Here is a 26022-nt window from a genome sequence, read left to right as displayed (position 1 = left end):
TAGATCAAATGTCCTCAATTCTTAGAATTGAAAGAATAACAAATTTTATGTATTTTCCTATTATAAATGAAAATAAATATAGCCTGATTGTTAAGATGTAAAGTAAGATTTAAAATTTTCAAAATAATTCAGATTTTTATTAAAGGAAAGCAACACAATTAGGATTCAAAACATATAAAAAGGATTTTATTTATTTATTTTTTTGGCCTGAATTTTTTGTACTAGTAAATTTATAACTGGAAGTAATAGGAAATGGCATTGCATACTACAGTGGGAAAAAGGGTGGGATGACTATTTATTTATGTAACTTGATGCTACTTATTTTTTATTACAGTTAAGTCTCTTTAATATCAAAATAGTTTAGTATAACTGCATGAAGCCTTACAGCTGGGAAGGATTAAAAATATTTTTTTACTCAATTTATTTTTGATAAGTTTTCCCCTGTATATGTACAACCACATCATTAGAAATTTTAATTCCAAAGTATTTCATTTTAGTTTTGACAGAATCTAGCATGTATTACAATGAAATATTGTATAAGAATACAGTGAATTTCCTCCATAAAAATGCATGAATATCTATAAAAATAACTCATATGAAATTGTAGGTAAAAACAAATTATATTTATTTTCTTCTTACAGTGTAAAATTAATGTAATAAACATGTCTGCTTCAATTAAAATAATATTAAAAAATTGCAAGATACTGATTTCAAAATCTAAACAATAATAATATTAATTGGCAAAGTATTTTATCTTCAAAAATCAATATTTCTCTAGTTTACAATAAATACACCTATTTTGCACAAAATGATATTATATAAGAGACTTAACAACTTTAGCACTTTACTGTCATAATTAGTTAACTATTACAAATGCTTTTTTTTTTGTGTGTGTGTGTGTGCATGCATTTTGAAAGAGTTGGTAAAGATTTCACAACACAAATAGAAAAAGCACTATTTTTTTATTTAACATACTATCCACATTCTGCAAAAAATATTCATTTAAATAAAATGAATTACAAGTTAAGTCTGAAGATAATAAGAAACAATAGATTAGTGTCACTATCTTATTTTATAAAGTTTACTAACTTATAAACATAGTATATGTCATTTCTGCTGTATGCATAAATTATTTTTTTAATGTTTTCAATTTCCGTTGCTTATTTAAATTGTTACTTAAAAGATTATCATTCAACTTTTTGCAGTAATTATTTAGAAAAATATTCGTTGATGCTTGTATGATGTTTTTCAAAATAATTTGAGGGTCATGAAGTTTAGGACAGTCATTCAACTCTAAAAAAAAATTTTCATGAAGTAAATTTAGAGTAATTTTACACACTGTAACTCGTGGATTTGCCGAAAATAAAAATTTTTGCTCATATTCATCTGAAATAAGTTTCTTAACAACAATAAAATTGTATATAACAGCATGTAAAATATCAGGATGAGGATACATAAGACCTCTATCAAAAACCTTAATCCATGAATGAATATTTTCATCGTTTTCTAAAGCTAACTCCTTATCAATAGTAATATTGGATTTACATACATCACATTTTAACTTTTTTAGCATACTATAACAGCAATATCCAGCTATATAAGTCAAAATAGGTACATCCAATTTTATGTCGTGTATATCACTATCTTCAACTGTTATTTCATCTATGAATGTTTGTACATCAGTGTCATCAAAAGTTTGTTCTTCGGTGTCTTTAAAATCAGATACATGAAGAGAAATATTTCCAAATTTTGAAGAATTTATTAGGGTTGGTAATGTACTCTGAAGTCTTAATTTACCCTCTATTTCATAAACCTGTCTGATAGAAATATTATGGTGAGCTCCAGCCAGTTGCCTGTACTTACCAAATCTAGCCTCTAACATATCTGTTTGTATTTTTCCAAGTAAAAGGTATTTAAAACCCAACTCATTTATACAATACCTTGATATCTCAATTAAAGCATACGTTGTATGGTATACTGCAAAGTGAGTTTCTTTGGTTAGGCAACCAGAGGTTAAATTCAAATTTTTCCAACTATCTAGCCAATTCAAAAAGTTATTCATAAAAACATATTTTTCATCATTTTCTGCCACAGTGAAAGGTGTTTCAAATACATTATTTTTATGAACCCCTTTAAAAATAGATTTCACATTTACAATTGACCACCATGTGTTTATTATTTTAATAAAGTTTCCAGTTTCTTGGGAATTTATTATTTTTTTCTGCTGCCCAAAAGAAAATAATGCTTCAACAACATTATCATTAAAAATCTGCAATGCAAGCTTTACACTTTGTTTTTCTAAGTTAGTTGGATATAGAGCTTTTATTGTCAGACCATAAGCATACTTTAATAACTTACCAGTTTCAGATTCATGTAATTTTTTAATACAAGAAAAAGATGCAGTTTCAATATGTGAAGCATCATCAAAACTTGGGAAAAACATACTCTGATTATTATTTTTTTGATTTATCCAGTTATTTCTAATGCATTTTAAAATATGCACTGTATCAATAATAAAAAACATTGGCCTAGATTTGTCAACAGGGTTTTGATAAACAATACTAACTTTAGGTGGTTCTGAAAACAGAGACATAGCCTTTTTATTAATCGAATTATTGTCAGTGACAATAGCAATAATTTTAAACCCAATATTTTCTAATCCCACAACAATTTTTTTAATATAAATATACAAATTATCCGCACTAAGTGTTTTCACCGGCAAAATATGTACAACATCCTTATAAACAGATAATAGGCTGTGAATCATGAAAACATATGCACTAGACGCAGCATTTTTGCAATTATATGCCATTCCACACAAATTACCACCTTTATAATCAAATGCTTGATTTAGATGAATTTCATCAATCATTAAAATAACAAGCAGATCTTTTTCTAATAGCTCTTGAAATTTAAATTTTATGTAGCTTAGGAACTTTTGGTTGTATTGTTCATTTATTGGATATATATTAAAATCTGAAAAAATTTTCTGAATGGTCCGTGGATGAGGCATAATAATATTTTCTGAATTTCGAATAAAGTTATATGCATGTGGTGAAATTGTGTGAAGTAAAGTGGAAAATATTAGAAAGTCTGCAGAATACCTATATTGCTGTTTTTCTGAATTCAAGTTTGATAGTTGCTCAAGGAGAAAATTTATTTCATTGTTTTTATGTGGAATTTTCTTTTTTAAAATTGTCATTAATTCATTTACAATTTGTAAATAATTTTGAATACTGTCTTCAGATGAATCATTTGAGGCAAATAGGTCTAATTTCTCTAAAATACTTAAAATATCTTTAAGGTTGTTAATTTTTGATGGGAGTACATATTGCTTCAGTGATTTAATAGGTATATTTCTAATTGCTACAGATATATTCAAATTACAATCAATAAATAATGATTTTAGAATTTTTGGATGATTGTCATTAGAAATATTAAGAATCATAGTATGTATAGGCCTGTGTATAACTATCCAGTTATCTGGTAAATTCACAGTATTAAAACAAATTTTTAGTTCATCTAAATTATAAAACATTTGTTTTCGTTCATACTCTTCATTTTCAGCTAAGCTACAGGCTAAGGCTTTTTTGAGTGCATCTTGTTCTGAGTCTTTTATGCTCTGGTGATTCCCTTGATGAAACACTGGAACTAAGATGACTCGGACCATCAGGAAACAGACTTGGAATTGCACCATTCTTTAAACGAGGATATGACAATGGTATAATGATCTTCTTTCCAGTTTTCTCATCAAAGAATTCAGTTTGCCTCAGAACATCCTCTTGCTTGAAGTGAAGTTCACACACCTTTTAATATGAAAAAGAGCAAATAAATAAACATGCATCAAAAGGTTAAACAATTATAAAATCGTAAGCATTCGCCATCCTTTAAATACATGCACAGTCTAATAAGGGTTTTATTGTATTTTTATTTAATCATGGCAAAGCACTCAAGAGCTATCTGCTTAAGGGAAGGGTTACCGTTGTGGAAAACGTTCATCATTTAATTTCTTTAAAAATAATACAGGGCGATAATGTTTGGATGGTAACAATTTGAAGAGATATAGCCATTTAAAGTGCACAATGCAAAAAAGTGATGCAGCCATTTAGAGTGAATAATGCAAAATCTTAAAACAAAACTATTAACTCTTTTGGGCTAAAAAGAGCCATGGATGCTGTCATAAAGTTTTGAAAAGTACAAATAATTAGCACATGTTTGTTGTCATATGTCAAATGCATATAACATAAGTAATATTTAATTGATACATCCTCAGGTAACATACAATTGCTCATGTAATATATAATTGCTACATCCTAAATATTTCTTTCTTCAGTTATTTGAAAACAACACTTGGTTATGGAATTACATTCAAAATGGTGATAATACAGTTATAAAAAGAATAAGATTAACCATCAGTTGATGGATAAGAATAAGATTAACCACATTCATTCGTACCATTCAAATATAAAGTTACTTGCTCTTTTTCTAAACATTTTTACAAATGATATGTTCACAACCAGAAGTACAAATTTACTTGTGTGCCTATGAATGTTTATATTTAAGAGCATAAAACATCATTAGTCATTAAAAAAAATTCATTTTTCTTGAATTATTGAAAACAAGTATAAGTGCTAAAATATGATACACAAAGAAAAAAAACAAGAATTTGTATATTTAACAGTTTATTTGCAGCAATTAAATATTTTAGGCTATTCTTATGTAATTTTGGAGTGAAATATTCACATTCATCAATCGTGTTTGACATTATATTACTGTGGAAGGCTCACTAGATTGCTTAGTTTCCATATAATTTTCTTAACTTTTTTCAAAAATTTTAAAAGTTATATAACTTATTAATACAATGAAACATTTTCATATTCCACTGCAACAAGTATAAATAAACAAAACCCCTTATATAAGTGTTTTTAGATAGGAAATTAATGTAAATTTCAAGCCCACAAGAACTTACTGCCAGTAGCAAGTGAACCACTGTAACAAGGTAGGTGTTATTGGCATAAGAAACTCGTACTTTTATAAATGTGTGTGTGCATGAAACAATTTAATAGGCTAATTAGGATTTATGCTAACATGTAGTGAAAACTAGTATTACAATCTTAGGCAATATTATTTGAACAAGACAGTTTAATTTAAACACCTTGTAACTTATTCCAGAAATTAAAATAATTACTGTCAAAACTAGTCCATTTATACGATTGTTTTCTTTTACATATATTTCATAATTTTTTTAAGGATTTTAGAATTAATAAAGTTTAGAACATTGCATAATTAGCATTAATTTCCTGTTCACATGAGTTACGAGCAAAATGCATTCTCAAATGCTCCTAGAATATAATAAATGGGCATTGCATACATTCAGTTTTAAAAAGAAAAAAAATAAAAATAAAATAGATGGAACGAGACTTATCTAAATCAAAAGAAATAGTATACCCAAACAGTTAAATACTTATATCTAAAACAACTTTAAATTAACGGCTTTAAAATTACGACTTGAAGCATTTTATATTTATCTACTTAAAGTTATAATATGAACATTATACGGTTGGTGGATTTTCTATTGACTAGTTATTGAGAAAAGGGTCCATTTTATAATCACTTTAAAATTCAGTATAAGCTCTGTATAACATAAATTCCTGAAAGATTAATCAATCCCAAATCAATGTGCGTGTTATAAAGATCCCGACGCCGAAAATATAAATTACTGAAAGAATTCATTAATAATACTCATTCATAATAAGAGAAATTTCTGCCTAGTAAATAAATATATAACTATGCTTGTATAGAAAATAATTAAAACTTCGTTTTATTTTCTATGGTTGAATGCAATGGAACTTTAGTAAATTATTTCCCTTGCAATCAGAATTTTTTGTTTTCACAGTTTCAAGTCATGCTTCTTTCAATGACATTAATCTTTCAGGAATTTTCTAATTTAAAAATGAAATGCATGCTTACCTTTGAATGTTTCGTAGGCTTGAATCCATCTTTTCGTTTGCAGTTCCAAATCCATTGTTTTCTCAGTTGTTCTTCCGTAGGAAAACTAAATACAGCCACCTTCGGGCCATTCTTATAATTTCCTTTGCATGTTGCAACACAGCATTTATGTGGCGTAATAAAAAATAAAGTAATTTAAATGAAAAATGTTCTATTAGAGCACACTACACTTTCAAACAACAGTCAGTTTACTACGCTACGACACCGAAGTATATTCTTTCATTCTTTGTCGCGAGGAAGATGGTAGGAATGACGACTTAGATGACGTCAGACCGTTCAAGCAACCCTAGAGGCTTGGCTTCGTATATAGGAGGTACTGGCTGTTGACGGCACGGTGTTCAAGGAAAGAAGTCACTCCAGGCTGTCAGCAATGCTTTTAGCAATGGTAGTGCAGTCTCTAGTGCGGCTGAGCGCGTATTTATTCTTAAGTGTGTTCTTGAACCATGCCGGCATATTGATTGTTGCAGTTGGTCTTTTTAAATATGAATTCTCTGTGTGACAGCAGTCAAACAGATAGTGATCTGGGTCACCAGTACTGTCACAAATACATTGGTCACTGCATCTTGGGTGAAATCTGTGAAGATAGGACATATATGAGCCATGCCCTGTCAGATACTGTGTGAGGTGCGAAGAGCTGCTATTTAACATGGAGACTGGACCTTGGATAAGTGGAAGATAGTTGCCTGGTCCGATGAATCACAATTTCTCATTCATCACGTCGATGGTCGTGTCAGGGTGCGCCGTCTTTCAGGCAAGCAACTGCTCCTCCCTGTACAGCAGGTCATGCACAAGCTGGTAGTAGCAGTGTTATGCTTCGGGGCAAGTTCTCATGGGTGGGTTTGGGACTCTTCGATTAGGTAAAACAGACCATGAAAGCTGCGGACTATTTCAACATACTTGCGGATCAGGTGCACCCTTATATGGTGTCTGCTGGACAGATCAGGTGCACCCTTATATGGTGTCTGCTGGAAATAGAAACTTCCAGCAGGAAAACGCCCTATATCACAAGCCTCGAATTGCGTTGGAGTAGTTCGAGGAGCATAAGGATGAATTCCAATTAACTTCACCTAACTAACCGGATCTTAACCAGATACGGCACATTTTGGATGTCATGATGGTTTGGTTGGTGTATTAGATTACGGCAAAGCACTCGAGGGCTATCTGCCTTAAGGGAGGGATGCCTTCGTGGAGGACTTTTTAAGGGAAACTGGCTCGTATACACGTTAAACATGAGGAAAACCACTTGGATGTCATGAAGCCGCTCCTGAGAACCCAGACACCGCCATGTCAGAATATCTCGGCTTTGCGTGACCGCTGCATTTGGTAAAACCTGTCTCCAGTCATCCACCAAGAACTTGTGGCATCCATGCCAAGGAGAGTTGCAGCTGTTCAGCAGGCCAAAGTTTGCGCAACGTGTTATTGAATAGGTAGTCATAATGTTTAGGCTCTTCAGTGTATGTTAAAAAATCATTGAATTAATTTATATTACATAAATTGTACATTCAACTCATGAAAGCATTTTCTATTTTCAAGAAAACGTAAGCATTTAAAAATAAAATGTAAATTTTGAGAGTAACTGAAGTTGTCTTTTAATCAGTTTTGCTACTGTAATGCAGTTTTTATTAATAACCTTATATCTGAGTAAAACTATTCTAAATATAAGGATATAATAAATTATAATAAGCCTGTTAATTAATTACATTGTATGAACTCCAAGATCTTGGAATTGCTGTATATAAAAACGCTGGGTTCATTGCAACCTAACGTAAGAATATGTTATGCTAATCAAAACTCACAATAAGTCTACTCAATCCGATCGATCCTTCTCGAGCTTAAACGCAGCTAATGAAATTATTCAAGCAATGATAGGTCCAAACGACTTTCAAAAGCTTACTAATTCCCCGAAGACTAAATCTAAAAAGCTCAAGATATTCCAGACTTTAATACTGTTCTCGAAAAGCACAGAAAACTTTTTCTTAACCTAACAGAAGGTGTCATGCAAGAAGTTCAGAAAGATTCGATCTCTCAAACCAACAATTCATTCTCTGAAGCTAGTAATAAAAATCAATGGATTTCTCCCACTAAAACATGCAAATCTTCGCAGAATTCAAAACCTACAGGAATCCGTAAAACAACAGATTTATAATTCTCAATGAAGCTGATTCTACCGAAACGAAACAAATGGATGTTAACGAAAATAACAATTTAGAAAAGATTCTGCCGATTGTCATCACAGACCAAAATGCCGATTGGCTTTCAGTAGACAAAATTTTAGGAGAAACCTGCAAAAACGAGTATTAAGCGATAACGAAGGCTAATCAGATTTATTTCCGGGCTACAAATACTAAATGATTACAAAACTGCCATTGAAATTTTTCAAAAAACAGGACTTAATTTTCACACTTTTCAACGCAGCTCTGAATGAACCATGAAAGTTAAACTTAGCAATATCCCCAACTCAGTCACCGAACAAGGTGTTTATCCAGACTTAGAAAATAGAAAATTTCCCATAATTAAAGTCAAACAGTTTACAAAAAGTAAGAAGATCAACTCTCCCCCTATCAGGCTCCCCATTTATTTCCTCAAGTTAAAAAGAAATGCTGTCATCGAAGCTGTTTACAAACTTAATAAAATGTTCAGTTTTTAACATTATGATTGAAAAATACATTCCCAGAAAAAGGCCAAGGCAGTGATACTCGTACAATTGTAAAGAACATGGACATTTCCATAATAATTGTTACAAAGAAGTCAGGTGTAAATGTGGAAATAATCATCGCTCAAATACATGCCATTTGACATCAGGCGAAAAGCCAAAATGCATTTTCTGTACAGAAAACCACGTGAGCTCATACAGAGGATGTAAAGTTTACCGGCCGAGATTTAAGGAAAAAGAAAATACCGATTCCACTCTGACCCCTACAAAAATCGATGAATTCCCAGCACCCATTACGTCACGAGGGACTCAGAAAACCACAGAAATTAAACAGACTTGTTGTGAAAACTTAAAAACACTGGCTGAAGATATTACAGTAATTTTATCCATTTTTAAGGATCCAAAAGTCTTTAATTGATTAAACAACATATCTACAACAGCTCAAAAAATTAAAATAGCAAAGACAATTATAAGCAAAATGGTTTTAGCCTTTCGAGCAGTTGAACTCCTCCTAATATTTGCAGACTAAGATTAATTTCCGACTTCTCTATAAACCTTCACAGCCGAGTGGATTTCGTCAAGACCTGCAAACCCTCACTTCGTGAGTTTTGGACTCGGCTTAGCTCACTTTCCTAAACCTTCATGCGCCATTTTGGGGCTGACCAAAAATGGATTTTCGCAAGTCATCAAGGAGGTTAGAATAGACTTCCTTGTAAGAGAATTATTCTAAGCTCCTTCTAAGAGATAGACGAAATCCCATGGGCGGAGCCAACACCTCCTAGAACTTAACCAACTCATGTTCATTCTAGGCCTATGATGGCGAAACTATGCCACGCGTGCCATAGCCTCATCAGCCGGCACGCTACTAAATTATTACTTCCTTAATCAATAATCACAATAAAATGATACTCTGAAATTTTAAGAAGTGATTTAGTCTGTTCTTGAACGTTTCACTTTCTTTATCTTTACTTATGGCTTCTTTTCACTTACTTTATCTTTACTTACGGCTTCTTTTCACTTACTTTATCTTTACTTACGGCTTCTTTTCACTTACTTTATCTTTACTTACGGTTTCTTTTCACTTACTTCACACACTTTTCCCTTTCAAATTTCACTGTGCCTGGCAAAACACGATAAACCGCTCTCTGATGGGAATTTATTAAAGAGGTTTTGGACACGCCGCCTCCACACCCCCCCCCCAAAGAAAAGGTTTTGAGCACGCGGCCACAAAAAGGTTCCCCACCACTGTTCTAGGCCCAAGGCCCAAGGCGATATTTTCCGGAGTACCTTTGCAACTTAATGCAATTACCTCCACAACTTCGTTAAGGAGAAAACTGAGGTGATTAAGACAAAGCACTGGCTGAAGGGTAATGAAGGAGACCATTATGGGCTTACGGGGAAGGAAGTGAATAAGGAGTCCATTCTATGGACGATAAATTCTTTCTGCTTTCAACCTGTTTTACTAGGTTGAAAGAGAGAGAGGTGACGGATAAGGGCAGATTCCTGAATGCATTGCATTAATGGAATCGCAAAGATTGAAAGACAATTAGCCGGGAATCATAATTTTCCAGGGCTCGGGAAAGGTATATTAGGTAATACGGAAAACCGCAGTAATCGCTAATGCCTTGGGGATGGGCTGGGGGGGAGAGAGTCTTACGACTGAAGCAGAGCAGGGGAAGGTGGAACGAAAAGAAGGGGGGGAAAGGATTCAAGAGTAGAAAAAGTTCTCCTACCGCCCGTGGCGAGAGTACAATAGGAGCAACTTTTGGAGCGGAAAGAACCGTGAGAGAAAGTTAACTGTGGAAAAGACGGAGAAGTTTTAGGATAGTTAAAGGGAAGGGAATTAAAGAAAAACGTTAAAAGTTGGAGAGGAGAGGTGGATTAAAAAGTGGAAAGAAATAAAAAATGGGGACAGAATTGACCAAAAATACCTGATTGCTGTTGATGTTTGAAGATATGCAAGCTTGTACTTGTGCAGATTGCTGGAACAAAAATACATTAATAAAGTGTTTTGAGTAGCATGTGAGGGAGTTAGATTTAGAAGATTAGAATATTAATTTAAACTTCAAAAGAAAAATTAGGCAGTTTAAGTTGAATAATTAAGTTAGGTGATAGAATAATAGAGAAACGTTAAAACTATTGCAAGTCTGATTTAAGATTGTCTGGGCCGTGTTTTATGAAAAGATGAGGTCTTGGCAAGTGGAGGGGCATGTTACCTATAGCAGCACGGATATAAAACCGAGAAACGAGGCCGGATTAGGTCCGGCGGGCATGTGGAAGTATGGAATTAATTAAGGGTCGTCGGGTTAGGCCCGTGAAGTGCTTGTTAATTTAAAAAATTTTTAGAAAGAATTCCTAGTCAAGCAGACACCTCCGCTTCGGCTTCCTAGGAAAGATGTTATAAGTTCTCTCAAGAACGCTCCTAGGTCGCTTAGCTGAGCTGGGCTCAGCTGGATCATAAGCAGGAAGCGAATGCAAGACTGGGTTTTCGATCTGCGTTAATCTATTAAAGAATTTAGCCGAATTTTGCCGGAAAAAGGCATCTAGGGGTAGAATTTTGAGATCGTTATGAAGCACTTCATTACGGACGAAATAATGAGCATTTGTCAGGATACGAAGCGTGACGCTCTGGAATACTTGTATTTTCTTTAGATGGCTATTGGCAGCAGTAGACCAGACGACAGCTGCGTACGTCAGGATCGGTAGGATGGTACTCTTGTATAAAAGGATCTTATTGTTGAGGGAGAGGTTGCTGGTTCTTTTGAGGAGAGACATCAGCTGGGTTCTTGTATTCCTTGCTTTTGAGATGGCGTAATTGATGTGGGTATTCCAGAGCAGCTTCGCATCTAGATAAACTCCCAGATATTTATAGGATTCCACCCAGGGTATATTTTCTTCAAATAATCTGAGTGGAGGGAGTTGATTATGGACATTCCTCTTTCACTGTTCTAGGGGATGCTGGAGAAGCGCGCGTCACCCACATGTCTGCAAGAAGGAGTAGGGACGATCAGGTTTTCTTTAACTCTGAAATTTTTGGCGTTTGTATCACATAATTGTTTTTAATTATTAATTAAATTCATATGTTGTATAAGTGAGTAGAATATGAAAGTCACTGTTTTTGCAAATTAGATTTAATGTATCTTATGAAAGCACCTTTTTTTTACTGTATTCTGCGCAAATTTTTAAAGAAATTTTCTTGTATAATCATCTTTACTTGGTTAAAACCGTAAAAACTGTAAAGACAAAATTTGTGAACTTACTTTTATGTACAAATAAAGTAAAATTAAATAAGATTGACAGTACATGATTCTTTGAAACAAATAAGGTAAAAATTAAACAAGATCTGATAATTTTTTAAAGATTTAATGAGCATTTGTTACAATTATTACAGTTAAATACAATTTTTAACATTAGAATAAATGTATAAAAATTATTAAAATGTCAAAAGTATTTACTGCTATGATATATTATGAAATATAATTTAAATAAAACTACTCTGTAAAATATTATGGTATAATATTCACTTATAATTTTAAAAAAGCGGAAGAACAATTAAAAATTTAGACAAAAGCGTTCAGAAATTCCTTTTAGCATTTTTTGCTTATTTATACCAATAAAAAGCATTAAAATTGTAAGAAAAAATTATTTGTTTGAATTTTTCTGTTAGTTCAGATTTAAATATTGCTTTTAAAAGAAGTAGTTACCAGTTTCCTTATAGCATAGGAAAAGATAAAAAATATACACGCCTTAAAGTATGCAACAGTTTTATAGTTATTTGGAACGTTAATTATGCATGCCAAGTTTTAAAAAATCAATCTCAGTTTTGTGAAATGAGGCTCGACCATCAGCTGTTTGTTAATAATTATACGCGTTGCAATAGCCAACCATTGTTAAGTTTCTGCAAGTCTTCCCTCCTCCTCTGATTGGGTGCCGCTGGAAAACGGAGGGAAATTTCGTTAAGGGATTTGGCGACGGAACCTGGCGGCGAGAACTTCCCCCTCCGCGATGTGTACAGGAAATTGAGGAACCCGTGTTGAGAGGAAATGTTCTTTGACAAAACGTTTTCTTCTTTGACTTTTCGCGATAATTTATACTCGGATTTTTTGTCCTTTTTTTTTTTTATCAAAATAACTAATCCATTAATTAATTTACTTGTGAAAAAAAAAATCCTTTAAAGTTTAAAGAAATTTAAAACGAAATTCGTTTTATGAACTCTTGATAAACGTGACCTTCTAACTTCGAAGCTGGCTTCGAGCTTTGGCCACAGATATTTCCCGCATGAGCAGCTCTTTCCCTCTACGTTGGGACGGAGCCACTCCTGTTGCAGAGAAGTTTCCTTCTTAACAATACATTTTCTTTGGCGAAGGGAACAGCCGGCAAAGTTCAGTAGCATCTACCCCTAGCATGGTTTATGCTTCACGCATGCGCAAAGACAAGCTTCGTTGGCGTCCGTTATACAGAATTGCCGATGTATCATAAGCGTTCAAGAAGTTAAACTGTTACTGATTTCATATATTTTCGTGATTAGTACGGAAGGTAATTTTGTATGCTTGGAATGTTAGAAGACTTAATTTGGATTACCACTAAGGTAAGAAAATGTAATCAAGAAAAGAACGGACCAAAGTATGTTATTTTGCTGAATGCCTGTTAAAAGATGAACTTTTGTGTTAACTGTAAATATAAAATAAAAAACTAATTTGTAAAATTAATTGATTATGTTAAGCTCTCAAGGTTTATTTGCCTAGGATGAGACATGCCTTAGTGGAAAGAATGAATTTGAAAAGAAATTTTATGAGAACTGTAAATATAAGATGAAATATCACACAAAAATACATTTGGAAATAAATGTAAAATACAGTTAAAGTTAATTGATAATTGCACGTTACAGAAACATACAGCATTAACTTAAGCACTTCATAAACATCAACATGAGTGAAAAAAAGAATAACGTCTATTTGCCCATACGCATTTTCAAGTCCCCAGTAAATAAATTCTCGCATATTTGGGCACAAAGCTCACCCGGTACTCCTTTCTAAGATTGCCCGAATAATTGGGCATCAAGTGAACTAATTTCACACATTCCTCAGCACTTCACTTACGCATTGCTGAAGTCTGAATTGTGAACTCATCGCCAAGCCAAACATACACAGATGTTCTTTGGCCGAGCGTCGAAGGTTACCATGCTGAAAATATGCCTATTGCGCATGTGTGAAGCATAAACCATGCTAGGGTTAGACGCTACCGTGGAGTTCAGGGTAAGTAATCTTGCATTCCCTCCTGCTAGTTGGTTCATCTCGAATGGAATCCGGTCGATCGCAAACACCATTTTCAGATTAAATCGTAAACTGATAACAATAAGGTCTAGGAGTAACGTGTAATTCGAATCTATTTCGGGGAAAAACATATAAATAGGAGGTACGGCTCCGGCAAAACAAGAAACCAGCATGTAATATATTTTTCCATTGTAAACAGGCGTGTAGACGAAATGCTGATAATTCCATATTTCTGTTTTTCATGGGACCTAAATAAGAAATGATTCGATCTTGATATGATCTGCTATTTCATTATTATTAGTAGATCTGAAACCCTTCCAGTTCACGGAAACTATATGTAATAATAATTATAAACCTCATCTTTTTACTTTCCTGCCTTTTTGCAATATGTCTTTTTTGTCTCACTCATTGACATCTTCCACGATGTTATTTATCCAAGACTGCAGTAATGAGATACGATCAAGATGGAAAGCGTATCAAAGTCAATCTACTATGAAATGTAAGAATGAATGAGATTTTGATACAGGAGTAAATTCGATTTCGGTAGTTGTAATATCTTCCGCTGAAGAAATAAAAAATAAAAATTAACCCCCCCCCCAAAAAAAAAAATCTGAAAGGTTTCAGATTTTAAATTATGTCCAAAGAGGCGTTTTTTTTTTTTTTTTTTTTTTTTTTTTTTGACATTTTGTCTGTTACCTTTATTTATTAAATATCACGTTCTTCGCACTTAAAATTCAGTTCAAGAGCAATAATAAGTTTTAAACTGAGCACATGTTTAGAATTTCCGAAACAGTCTCGCGCGCGGGAAATATTTTTTTTTTTTTTTTTGGTAGAACGTTGCCATTGCTTGTCTTGAAAGCATTTAGTTTGTTAATAAAAAATTCGTTAACATTTTACAAAATATGAAATCGATAATAAAACAAATTTCAAATTCAAATTTGGGCTTTCACATGCCCATATTCGCCGGAGGATTACGTCATTCATAATTCTATGCCTCTAGGCACCGTTGTTTTATCACAATGCGAGAAATATACATACATTTGTGCCGATTTTTCATTATTTAATTTCCTCAAATATAATGCAGGACTCTAATATTTGGTGGCAACAGTTTGAAAAGTGAAACGGACATTTATAGTAAATCAACGCAAAACGAAAACAACAGTTCTTCAAGGACAAAGCCCCTTTAGAGTAAAAGTAGATATCAATGAAAAAAAATTATGTATTTGCTCAAGTTACTTGTGTTGGCAGAATTCACATGTAATACAATATTTCACAAAGTTAAAAAAATGGAATGTTCACCTTGGGAAAAAAAATGGGACATTTCTATATCTCCCCGTTCTACTGGACAAATTGTCCAAATTTAACTTGCGTTTTTCATACCTCGAAAGCCGCGACTTAGGATATATATTAGATTTACATATAGCATTGTTCTATCATACGCATTTTGACACTAAATCGGACTTTTTCTGAAATAACACACCAATTGTTTTCCATATTTCGATTCTACGACTCAAGTAAAAAAGTACCAAGTTTTATAAAAGCCACACGAGTAGTTTTTAAAAAATTTAGCTCTCAAAATTTTAGCTCCTCCATTGGTTAATTGAATTTGTATATATTTATAAACATCTCTTTCTTTATTACACTTATCTGATTCATCATTTCCCATTTCAAAATTTAGGTTCATTCCAAATAAAAGTCGCCCATTTTTTTTTTTTATAATTTATTTCTAAAATTTGTATTTTTAAGTAGTTTTTATAAATTTCTCGAAACAAATTTTGAATTATAATCTATGAAATTTTTACCATCATCTTAAAGTAGATGCATTTCTAAGCATACCTGCAAAAAATTAGAGCTTTTTATTCTAGATTTCCAACGATATACGGGAATTCACATTTGGCGCGTTTTGAAGTTTGGCATATTCGTTATAAGCGATAATAACGCCAAATATGGCTTACGAACTTCGTGAGAATTATTTGAAAGTAGGAACGACGATCTTTTTTCCGGTAGCGTACAGTGAAATAAAGGAAAAGAAAATAGGTTGCTATAAATTAAGAAGTTCGCCAAGTGAATTATTCTAGGCGCAAACTAAAAAAATTCGCCAAGGACAATTTTTTTTTTTTTCCCCCTCCAACTTCTCATCAAATATTACAAAATTTATTATCTAGACATAATTTAAGTCGCAGAACCGAAATATGGAAAAAAAAATCTGTGTGTTTTCAGAAAAACACCGATTGTGTCTAAATACATATGTTAGAATAATGCTATATATGAATCTAATTTATATCCTAAGTCGCGCTTTCGAGACATGGAAAATGCAAGATAAATTTCGACAATCGGTCCAGTAGAACGGAAGATATAGAGCAGTCCCTTATTTTTGTGCAATGTGTACACTAAAAATGTGTAATAAATTCTTTTACCACTATAGAGATATATTCAATCAATCACAACAAATGGACGATGATTCATAACATGCAGTTTTAAAATATTAAGTTTCAACACATGGACAATGACTCATAACATGCAATTTCAAAATATTAAGCTTTATTTTACTTAAGTGTTCAGTACAAATACATTCATAAGATACTTAACTACATGTTTCATTGAAAAGAGGTTTCTACACAGCTGCAGCTTAAAATATAGCCAACAGAATTAACAGATGTGTATATTCAACATGATTGTAAGTAATTTGTCTACACATACAATACAAACACTATCACTTTTATAACATATATTGATTGATGATGTAATGTATAATATGTTTAACATTCAAATTCCAACACATAAATTTAATGAAAATTACCAAAACAGCGTAACTACTAACTCAACACAAAAAACCTGTCAAATTTCAGAACGATGAAAACTGATCCTGCAGATAGGGCTGTCAAAAAACGGCCATCATAGTCTTCAACGAATACAAAACTGAGGCCAGAAAATATGTAGGGAAAATAGTCCCGACAGTGTACGAAAATAAATTCTAACATTGTGCAAGCATTTAATTTCTTATATTTTCTTGATACGTCAGCCCCAGTGCAGAAAATTAAACGTGCAAAACCACTGACAGTCATTTTAACCGTGACAAATGGAACATCCATGCAACTAGCTGATATTGCAGAAACATTACTTTAATGCTTGAATAAATGAACACTGCACAGCAACAGTTTAAAAATGCTATTTCAAAACACCAAAATGTGGGATACTTAAGTAATTTCGATTTTTCATTGTTACAACATACGTAACTGTTAAATGTTAGCATAAATTACCCTCATCAGAAAATAGCCCAAACATGGTGTAAAAAGCAGTATTAATTTGTTCCACATAATTGAGCACTACAGTGGCTACATAATGAAACAATAGTGAAATTTCAAGTATTTAAAAACAGATTGTCACAATGTGCACTATAATACTACATTACTTACTCAGCAAATACTAATTCCACTTTTGGGAAACAAGAACACCTTCACACATGTCGTCTGTGTAGAATATTAAGCATAGGAATAAGACCGCTCTTAACCCCCATAGCACAAAACATCCTCGGGATGTCCTATTTAAGTCGCAATATCCCGGGACATATTTAGGATGTCCTAAGGATGTTGATTCTCAGATGTCCTGAGGAGATCGTAATTTAACATCCTGAGGATGTCTTATTTAAGTCGCTATGTCCCGGGATATGACAGGATGTCCTGAAGATGTTGACTTTCAGATGTCCTGAGGAGTTCACCAATTTCACATCCTGAGGACATTCATTCTGCATTGTCCGGAGGACTTTCGTTGTCAAACATTTTGAGGATATTTGTTCTCAAATTTACCAGTTTTAATTTTTTGACATTGCACATCTGAAACTTGCACATTATTTTATTTTTCATATGTATTTTACTAAGTTGTTTCTAAATGCTGTACATTAAAAATATTGATATGATTGATGATTTATTCTTGTTATTTTGTTATTAATTTTAACTGCTATTTTTTCTGACATTTTTAAAAATTTATTTAGTCATGGAAAAGATTTTTTTCAATGGATTAGCATTTTCTAGAATATTTGCAAAATTCTAAATAACATATATTTTTTTTTTATAAAAAATGTATAAATTACATGTATAATTACTTACAGATTACAAACCCTACTACAAATATAGGTAAAATTAGATATAGATATATTTAATTACGGAAACGATTTTTTTTTTAAATTTGGGTATAGAGACATTAGGTATTTTTTTGGAAGCAGGAAACATGAAAAATTAGCAACTGCTTTCGCCGGGAATCGAAGAACGGACCTCTGGAATACCGGCCCAGTGTGCAGAACCACTACACCACGAAGACACGCTAGGTGTGGTGGTGGTGTATTTAATTATGGCAAAGCACACTAGGGCTATCTGCCTAAGGGGAGGGATGTCTTCGTGGAGGACTTTCTAAGGGAAACTGGCTCGTATACACGTTACACGTGGGGAAAACCACGAAAACACCCATGCAGCCAGCCCGTTCGCGCGATTCGAACCTCGGATCGCACTACCAGGGTTCAGCGACTTTACCGCTCGGCCGCTGGTGGGCCGAAGACACGCTAGGAAAGCGGGAGAAATACCTTATATTACGTCTCTTTTTAAAGGCCGACTTTTTTTAAGGGGATCCGATCACTAAATCCTGGGTGTGGATATACCTCATCCAACACCTTTTTAGTTCGGGCGCCACTGTAGAGACATTAGGATTTTTTTGGGAAGCCGTAGAGATGAAAAATTAGCAACCGCCTTCGCCGTGAATCAAACCACGGACCTCTGAAATACCAGCCCAGCGTGCAGAACTATTACACCACGAAGGCACGCTAGGAAAGCGGGAGAAATACCTCATAAGGAAAATTTTTTTCCTCTAAGTACAGGACAGAAAATGTTTTTCAATCGCGCGATCTGTTACTGATATTGAATTGCAGTCGTGCGATAATTTCGCAGTAAAGATACATCTCTGATGACTATCCAAGATTCTAGAAACTTTGGTCTTATATAGAGATGGTCGTCTTATAGAAATAATGCTTAATATCAATATTTATTTATAATCTCAGAACTATTGGTCACTTTCAGAAGTGGTCGTTTGAGAGGCGATATTCTATATATTTATTTACTGATACTCTCAGATTCCAAAATTTGTTTATATTCTCAGAAATATTGGACGGAAGGTGGTCGTCCCATACATGCAAAATTTTACATTTCATTAAAAATGAATTCGACATTATTTAACTATTTCCCTATTAATTAATTAATTAGATAACTAAAAATTAGGAAATAGTACTGTTTATTACGGAATAATGTAAGAACTTCTACAGAACTATATTCTTTCGCGTCATTGCACATTGTATCCGGCAAACTACTAGTTCCTCGTATTCTTCCGCAAATCCGTAAACATCTGTCTGATTTGAAACGAAATCCAAAATGGCTGCGCCATGAGGTTAACTTGTATGGATATTTTTTGTTGCATGAAAGGTAAGTTCAGTTGCAATACTTGTATGTTTACTTTTTTTGCTTTTCGAATTTATGTTATTTATGTCATTTTGACTGTTAAATGTTTCACAGCTTTATGAATTGTTACCATTCTGTCGTGAATTAGTGTATCTCATTGGCTGGCTGTCTTTTCAAATATCTAATTTGCCCTGCTATCCAAATGTTTATGACTGAATTTTTTTTAGTCTAGTTTATGCATTCAGTTTCAAAATAATATGTGTGATCAGATTGCTTATTATTTTATTGCAGCAATAAATTTATGTTAAATAGTTTGAACAATTGTATTAAAATAAGAGTTTGCATTGTTTTGTCCAAAATATGTATGGTTGAAACATTATCTTAAACTAGTTTGTAATTCAAGTTTTTTTGGGGGTATTGTTCTGTTATTGGGACCAGAATCGGAAATGTATGAACCTGTGTTCGTAAGTATGTGCATAGATGTGTATATGTAGACACACAAACATACAAATATACAAGCATACATAAATACAATTCTGAACCCGGTCCTGATAACAGAACAGTACCTTTTTTTAATCTTTTTTGAATATTTTATAAAAGGATTAAGCATTTTTCAAACTGCATATCATTTTAAGATTCGACTTGCAGGAAGACAAAATATGGTCATTCAATCAAATGCTTATGATTGCTTTTAACATTTTCTCATAAATATTGTTTGCATTTTTATTGTATTTTAGATACTTTAGTTATGTAAAGTGAACATGAGAATATTAGAAAAGCTGAAGAATATGAATAGCTACCATAATACATGTATTTTTTCATCGAGTCCATTGTTTTAGAAACCAATGCACCATTATTATATGCTGGCTTATTTTATAGTTATATGCAGTTTAATTTTATGTTCATGTTACTGTAGTATTGTCATTATAATAAAAGTATTGATAATTTTTGTTGAATCTTGCAAGTTGCCTAACATTCAGAATTATTACTACCGAATTTTACTGATAGGTTTTTTCGAGTTGACATAATCTGTCTGATAAATAAAATAAATTGGTGTTTAAATTATATGCATTTCTCTTAATGTTTCATTGAAAGTGAGATGGAAATATAAATGCTATCCAGAAAAGTGAATTCTTTTTGCCTGAAATAACAAACTGTACTAAATGATTAATGTTTATATCATTTTAGAAATGTCAATGTTAAAGTTTCTCCCCCTTCTCTTCTTTGATTTTGAAATAATTTATAATAAAATAATATATGCATAAGTGTAATTAATGTAAAGTGTCATTCAATAATATAATTTATTTTTACTGATATTTTTATATTTCTTATCTGGGTTTTCTTTTGGTGTTAGAAGGAGGAAAAGACTGTAATGTTTTAATTAAAGAAATAATTAAAACATTACAGTCTTTTAAAAAACACAGTTACAGTAATGTTTATTGAAGCAATCAGTACTGTGTGATTGCCAGTGATTGAATAATGTTAAAATGCATTGTTCATAAGGAAATTTGCTTATCTTTGTGTTATAGATTTTATTTTGACACAAGCTGAAATTTTAATTATTGGAAGCACTTTGAAAACCCGAATTATTTCCTGAATTATTAATCAGGCCAATATATAACATACAAATTTTCATACAAAATTACTTCTTTGAGCATATTATAAAGAGCTCATTTAATTTATTTATTTGTGCAAATTGTAGACAAAAGTAGCATGTAACAGTTAAAGATTTATTAAGCCTACTTGTTACTTGTGGTAACAAAGAAGTGTGAAAGATATTGCCACATTAGCGAACATGACGATCATTGATGCTTAGTTTAGTAATTTAATAATATATTGAGAAATGCTGGGAACTTTCAGAAGTAGACATTTCGGAAATGATGGGCTTGATAAGAAATTTACACGGTTTTATTATTTATTCTTTAGTTAAGAATGGATTTTAGATGTTCATGTGAAAGAATTCTGTTTAATTATATGTGAAAGAATTGTTAAAGTTTGGCATTTAAAAAATGAATTAATAATATGCAATTATCTTTTTATTATACATATATTACTATATATTTCTAATGTGCTATGTAAATGTCAGTGCTAAACAATTGAGATACTATTGTCAGGGCAATCTTTTCTTATACATGAAAAATTCTGATACTTTCTTATCATCTGCCCTCACAGCTTCAACTTATGCTAAAACAGCAAGAGTATGCACACGATAATAGCAAACTATGAATGTGCATACCACACACATGTATTTACATGCTTTATATTTAATCTTTATTTCTGAATAGTATTCCATTGGATGAAAAATATGTGAATATTGACCAATGTATATATTTTTGTGTGTGTGCATCCTAAAATTTCTTGTTTCTTATAAAGTGCTTATTTGAATTACTACTTGTAAACAGAGCAGTAGATATGAACCATAAACTAACCATTTTGCCAATTTTCACAGCTTTGCAGATAGTCAGAAAGCACCAAAATTTGTAATAATGTTAAGTTTAAATGATGTTCTATACTTTTGTGTTGATTTTTCTATTCTATTAATTCTATTACTGTGTTATCAAACTTTCTGCAGGAATTTCAACTGGTTAAGATGTTATTACCATGTGGAGAAGAATTTGGTTTTCAAGCTAGAAAAAATTGCAGCTGAAGGATTTTTGTAGAAGGTCAGTCAAACTGGTTTTAGTTAATTATAATTTAATTTTGGGTGAAGAATCCTCAAATTTATTTATCATAAGTGTCTAAAGGTCCTCTAAATTAAATTCTGCTTGTTTTTGAAATTTTTCATGACATTCATTCTTTGATTATTATTATTATTATTTTAATTTACTAACTTATATCCAGGCACATAATGTTGCATTTAATGCCATACCTTAAATATTGTAAAATGTTAAAATAATACATTTCACTTAAAAATGTGGTTGTGACAGTAAATTTTCTGTTACATTTAATCATATCTATAAACATTGGTATACATCATTTTTCAATAATCTGTATATTATTTTGTGCATTTCTTTTACATCCAAGATCTGGCATATGACTTGCTTTTCAAACTGATAACATGGTGTAATAATGTAATCTAATGGTTAAAGTTTACTATGGAATGGGCCAAATTTAATAAATTATTCTTTGATAGAAATTTATTCATGTGTTCAGTGTGTCTCATCTCTTTAAATTGCTAAAGTAAATTTTATGTACTTGCATTTAGGAATTTTGACTGTATCAGAGTAATTTTGTTTCAGTTATTATAACATGCAAGGGAAAAAATTCATTCATAGCTCCGTATTTAAAATTAGTTAATTAAAGTCTTTAATAAAGAGGGACGTTTTGTTGTTTTTAATGTCGATAGAGTTTAATTCAAAAATATGCCACATTAAGGGTTACTTTTTAACCTAATTTAAAATTTTCATTACTTTAACATGTCCGATAATTGTTATTTTAACTCCGATATTGTAATAATATCAAAATTCCTTACTTTTGATAGGTAATCCAAATGTAAAACAAGAAAAGAAAAAATTAAAATCTAGAAGTATATTTATTTCATACCTCTAACAAATAAAAACAACACAAGCACTTTTTACTGTCTATCTGCATAGTGTGGCATGTCCCGTAAGACTGAGATTTGTATGGTCGAATCCATGTTTCAGTTAAAGGAAAATGCATGCACAGTCTTCTGATTTTCCCTTCGATTAAGGATTCTGTATATACTAGCATAAGAAATATATTAGTTAATGCAGTGTTATACATCAATATTTATAGACAATTATTGTGGCTATGTTTATTATAATTTTGTTCACTGTAATGGCTGAAGTGCCTAAACCATCATGCTGTGTAAACAAAACTCAAATCTTCATCTCTGCATACTGCTCCACTAGTTTTTAAACCACTGAAATGGTGATTATGGTAGAACATCTTTGGTAAAAATTTACTCTACTGTAACCCTTGGCGAATCGTTTCTTTTTTTTATATCAAGATTGTCACCTGAGAGGATTGGCACCAATTTCAAGGTGGCCGCTACACAAAACCAAAATAAGAAGTCAAAGACATACACAAACTCTGTGTCCATGTACACATCGACCTATTAAAACAGAGAACTGCACAAACTGGGCATTGTGCACTGCCTTAACTTTGTCCATGTACACATTGATCTATTTTCACTTTAAGAAAATCAAAAAGTTAAAAATATCATAGTTACCAGAAAAAACTCGCCACTGTCTTAACACACAGACTACCAAAAATACACAAACAGAGAGGAATAAGTTACCAAAAATACATATTTCCTAACATAAAAACATTAAATAACAAATCTTCTAACAAAAATTAACACACAGAGAGAAAAAAATTAATGAAACGTCATTTTTTTAACATACCTTTTTTTTCACATGCGTATGTTTAGGCTTCCCACCACCATCCTCCAGGTAAGCAATTCAATTAAATTTTTCGTCTCTTAGTCACCTCAGACATACTCAAACGATGGTACCCACACCAAAATAATAAATAGCATGTTCAAAATACAAGACCATACCACTTCCGTGCAACCAAACACAGCAATTGAAAAGAATGGTAAGAACCAAAAACCTGGGACCGTACAAAAGGTTTACTATTAAAAAAAGTAGCCCAAAACTAAATTTATCACAGCACGTTGGCAATATTTGCAGAAATAACTTTTTTTTATTGACAAAAAAAAGTTTTTTTTTTCCCCAAAGGCTACTTTCGCCAACATTATCAACATTAGGGTTACCGAAAAACTTATTTGACGCAATGGGCTTCTACATTTCACAAACAACCAATACCACTTTGCGATTTTTTTTCAGACAGAAACCAAGGTGTACCATACAGTAAAGATTAGCCACATCTTCATTTACTACTGCTACAAGTACTTCTTTGGTAAATTTCTGCGGTTAAATTCAAAAGTTTAAAATTGCATTAACATGATCAGATTCAGAGTCATAGCTAGGGTTTTCAGCGCTCAGGGACAACTGAAGATTTTGCGCCCCCTACTGCTTGCCAAGGATGGAAAACATTTAATTCTAAAATGTTCTAACATCAGTTTGGCGCCCCTTGGATTCTGCACCCGGGGACAGATGCCCCCCTTGCCCCCCTCTAGCTACGCCCCTGATCAGATTTTATTTTCTGCACGTAGCTAACAATTACTTATGTGTTGTCAGATAAATGTTACCAGATGCAGTTAATTATTTTTTACTTGCCAATCTCATGAGACAAGTTTTTTTTGCTCCTGCAAGACTTTACTTTGTGTTGCAAAATAAATTCATTCTGACTCTTTTTGGACTTGCCTACACATTAAATTTAAAATAGTTTTATGAATAGGTAAGATGTGATTATCATAATTTTGTTTCTCTCTTTATCTCGGCAACTTTATATGTTGATTCGGTATCCAGGTTACCTACCAATGGCTGATTGATAAAACTGCTCATGTGTTCAGCTGGTGGTTTGAGTTTATTTTCTGACATAAAAAATTTTAAAAGGCACCCCCATGTTTATTTTACTGTAATCGAAAAATCAAATAATTGCTACTCTGTTTATAGGTACTAAATGTTAAAATATTTTAAATGCTTCCTTTAATTTGCATTCTAATAGTCATTTGTTTAAATTTAATTATGAATTATATTCACATATAGTAATTGTGAGTGTTTTTTTATTTTAGGTGCTGTGAAAGGCAATGACAGAGATCCAATTTATCAAGAGTTCTTATATACATAAGAATACATGGATATAAGATTGTTTTTCATGAATTCAAATAAAATGTGATAAATTGGATTAATAAAAAGTATTTTGAATTTTGAAAAGTGTTTTTCCTCTGTTAATCATAATATAGTGCCATAAATTTCTGAATGTGTTTATTTTTCATCCAAATAAATAGCTTTACAAAAATTTGTCATATTAATAGATATTGCATAATTTAGCATTATTATAAATATTTATTATAGCAGATTTAGCTGAATTACTTTTTTAGTCTCTTTGCAGATGAAGTCACAAAGGTAAGTGGTTAGATATTTTTCTGTATTCCCCATTAAGTAATTTTATCTGGTAAATTATCATTACTTTACTAAAGGTGGAAGAATAAGCTTTCCTTGAAGATACAAAAATTTGCAGATATTTCAAAAAATTGGTATACGTAAAAAAGTTCTTAAATTGCCACATATGCGAAACTGAAAATGTTATGTATGAAATAGTTCAGAAATATAAATATTTTCACTATTTTTTTAACTATAATTCACTGCATTTGTTATATATAATCACAGTTTAAGGTAGCAGTGCTTTTCTCACTGTGATTTCTCATGTATTTTGATTCATAAATACACGTACATAAATCCACGTATTTTGATTTCTCTTTTGAGACCGAATAAAAAATGAACTAAACATTTTCGTTAACATTGAGAGTTGAATAAAAGCTCACCTCAAAATAAAATGAATTAATAAATTTATGGAAAATTTTACATTGCATATATTGAGCAGAAAAAGTAAACTGAATATACTTAATAGAATTAATAATTGGTAGAGTTGATAGCAGAATAAAATGCCTTAATTGCATGGTAAACAGTAGATTTTTTGAAGTTTTTCTATGTTGCGTAAAATGCAGATTTAAATTTTTGATATTGATTATCATATAAATGGCAATTACTGTTTT

At 32.0% G+C, this 26022-nt stretch overlaps 1 protein-coding gene and 1 long non-coding RNA gene across 2 annotated transcripts; one reads left to right on the top strand and one right to left on the bottom strand.

The window, feature by feature from the left end:
• Window positions 1–244: 244 nt before the first annotated feature.
• Window positions 245–6157, bottom strand: LOC146994073 (uncharacterized). Its single transcript, XM_085826806.1, has 2 exons — window positions 5971–6157; window positions 245–3806 (listed from the first exon to the last, which is right to left on the bottom strand). Exon 2 carries the CDS (start codon window positions 3695–3697, stop codon window positions 1130–1132), a length of 2568 nt encoding a protein of 855 aa, XP_085682932.1. The 5' UTR covers window positions 3698–3806; window positions 5971–6157; the 3' UTR covers window positions 245–1129.
• A 13151-nt stretch (window positions 6158–19308) lies between these two features.
• LOC146994072 (uncharacterized) lies at window positions 19309–25175 on the top strand. Its single transcript, XR_015044000.1, has 3 exons — window positions 19309–19400; window positions 21949–22039; window positions 25039–25175. It is a non-coding gene; the product is annotated as an uncharacterized LOC146994072 (long non-coding RNA).
• The last annotated feature ends 847 nt before the right edge of the window (window positions 25176–26022 follow it).

Source organism: Stegodyphus dumicola, chromosome 11 (genome assembly GCF_044657685.1).
Source record: "Stegodyphus dumicola isolate Sdum_Otavi_A_Nest chromosome 11, ASM4465768v1".
Lineage (NCBI taxonomy): Eukaryota > Metazoa > Arthropoda > Arachnida > Araneae > Eresidae > Stegodyphus > Stegodyphus dumicola.
The sequence above is the reverse complement of the archived record's forward strand: the minus strand, read 5'-3'. Positions and strand labels throughout refer to the sequence as shown.

Bases quoted from the DNA above. Each gene is read 5' to 3' on its own strand.
- LOC146994073 (XM_085826806.1), bottom strand. From the start codon at position 3,697: ATGGTGCAATTCCAAGTCTGTTTCCTGATGGTCCGAGTCATCTTAGTT.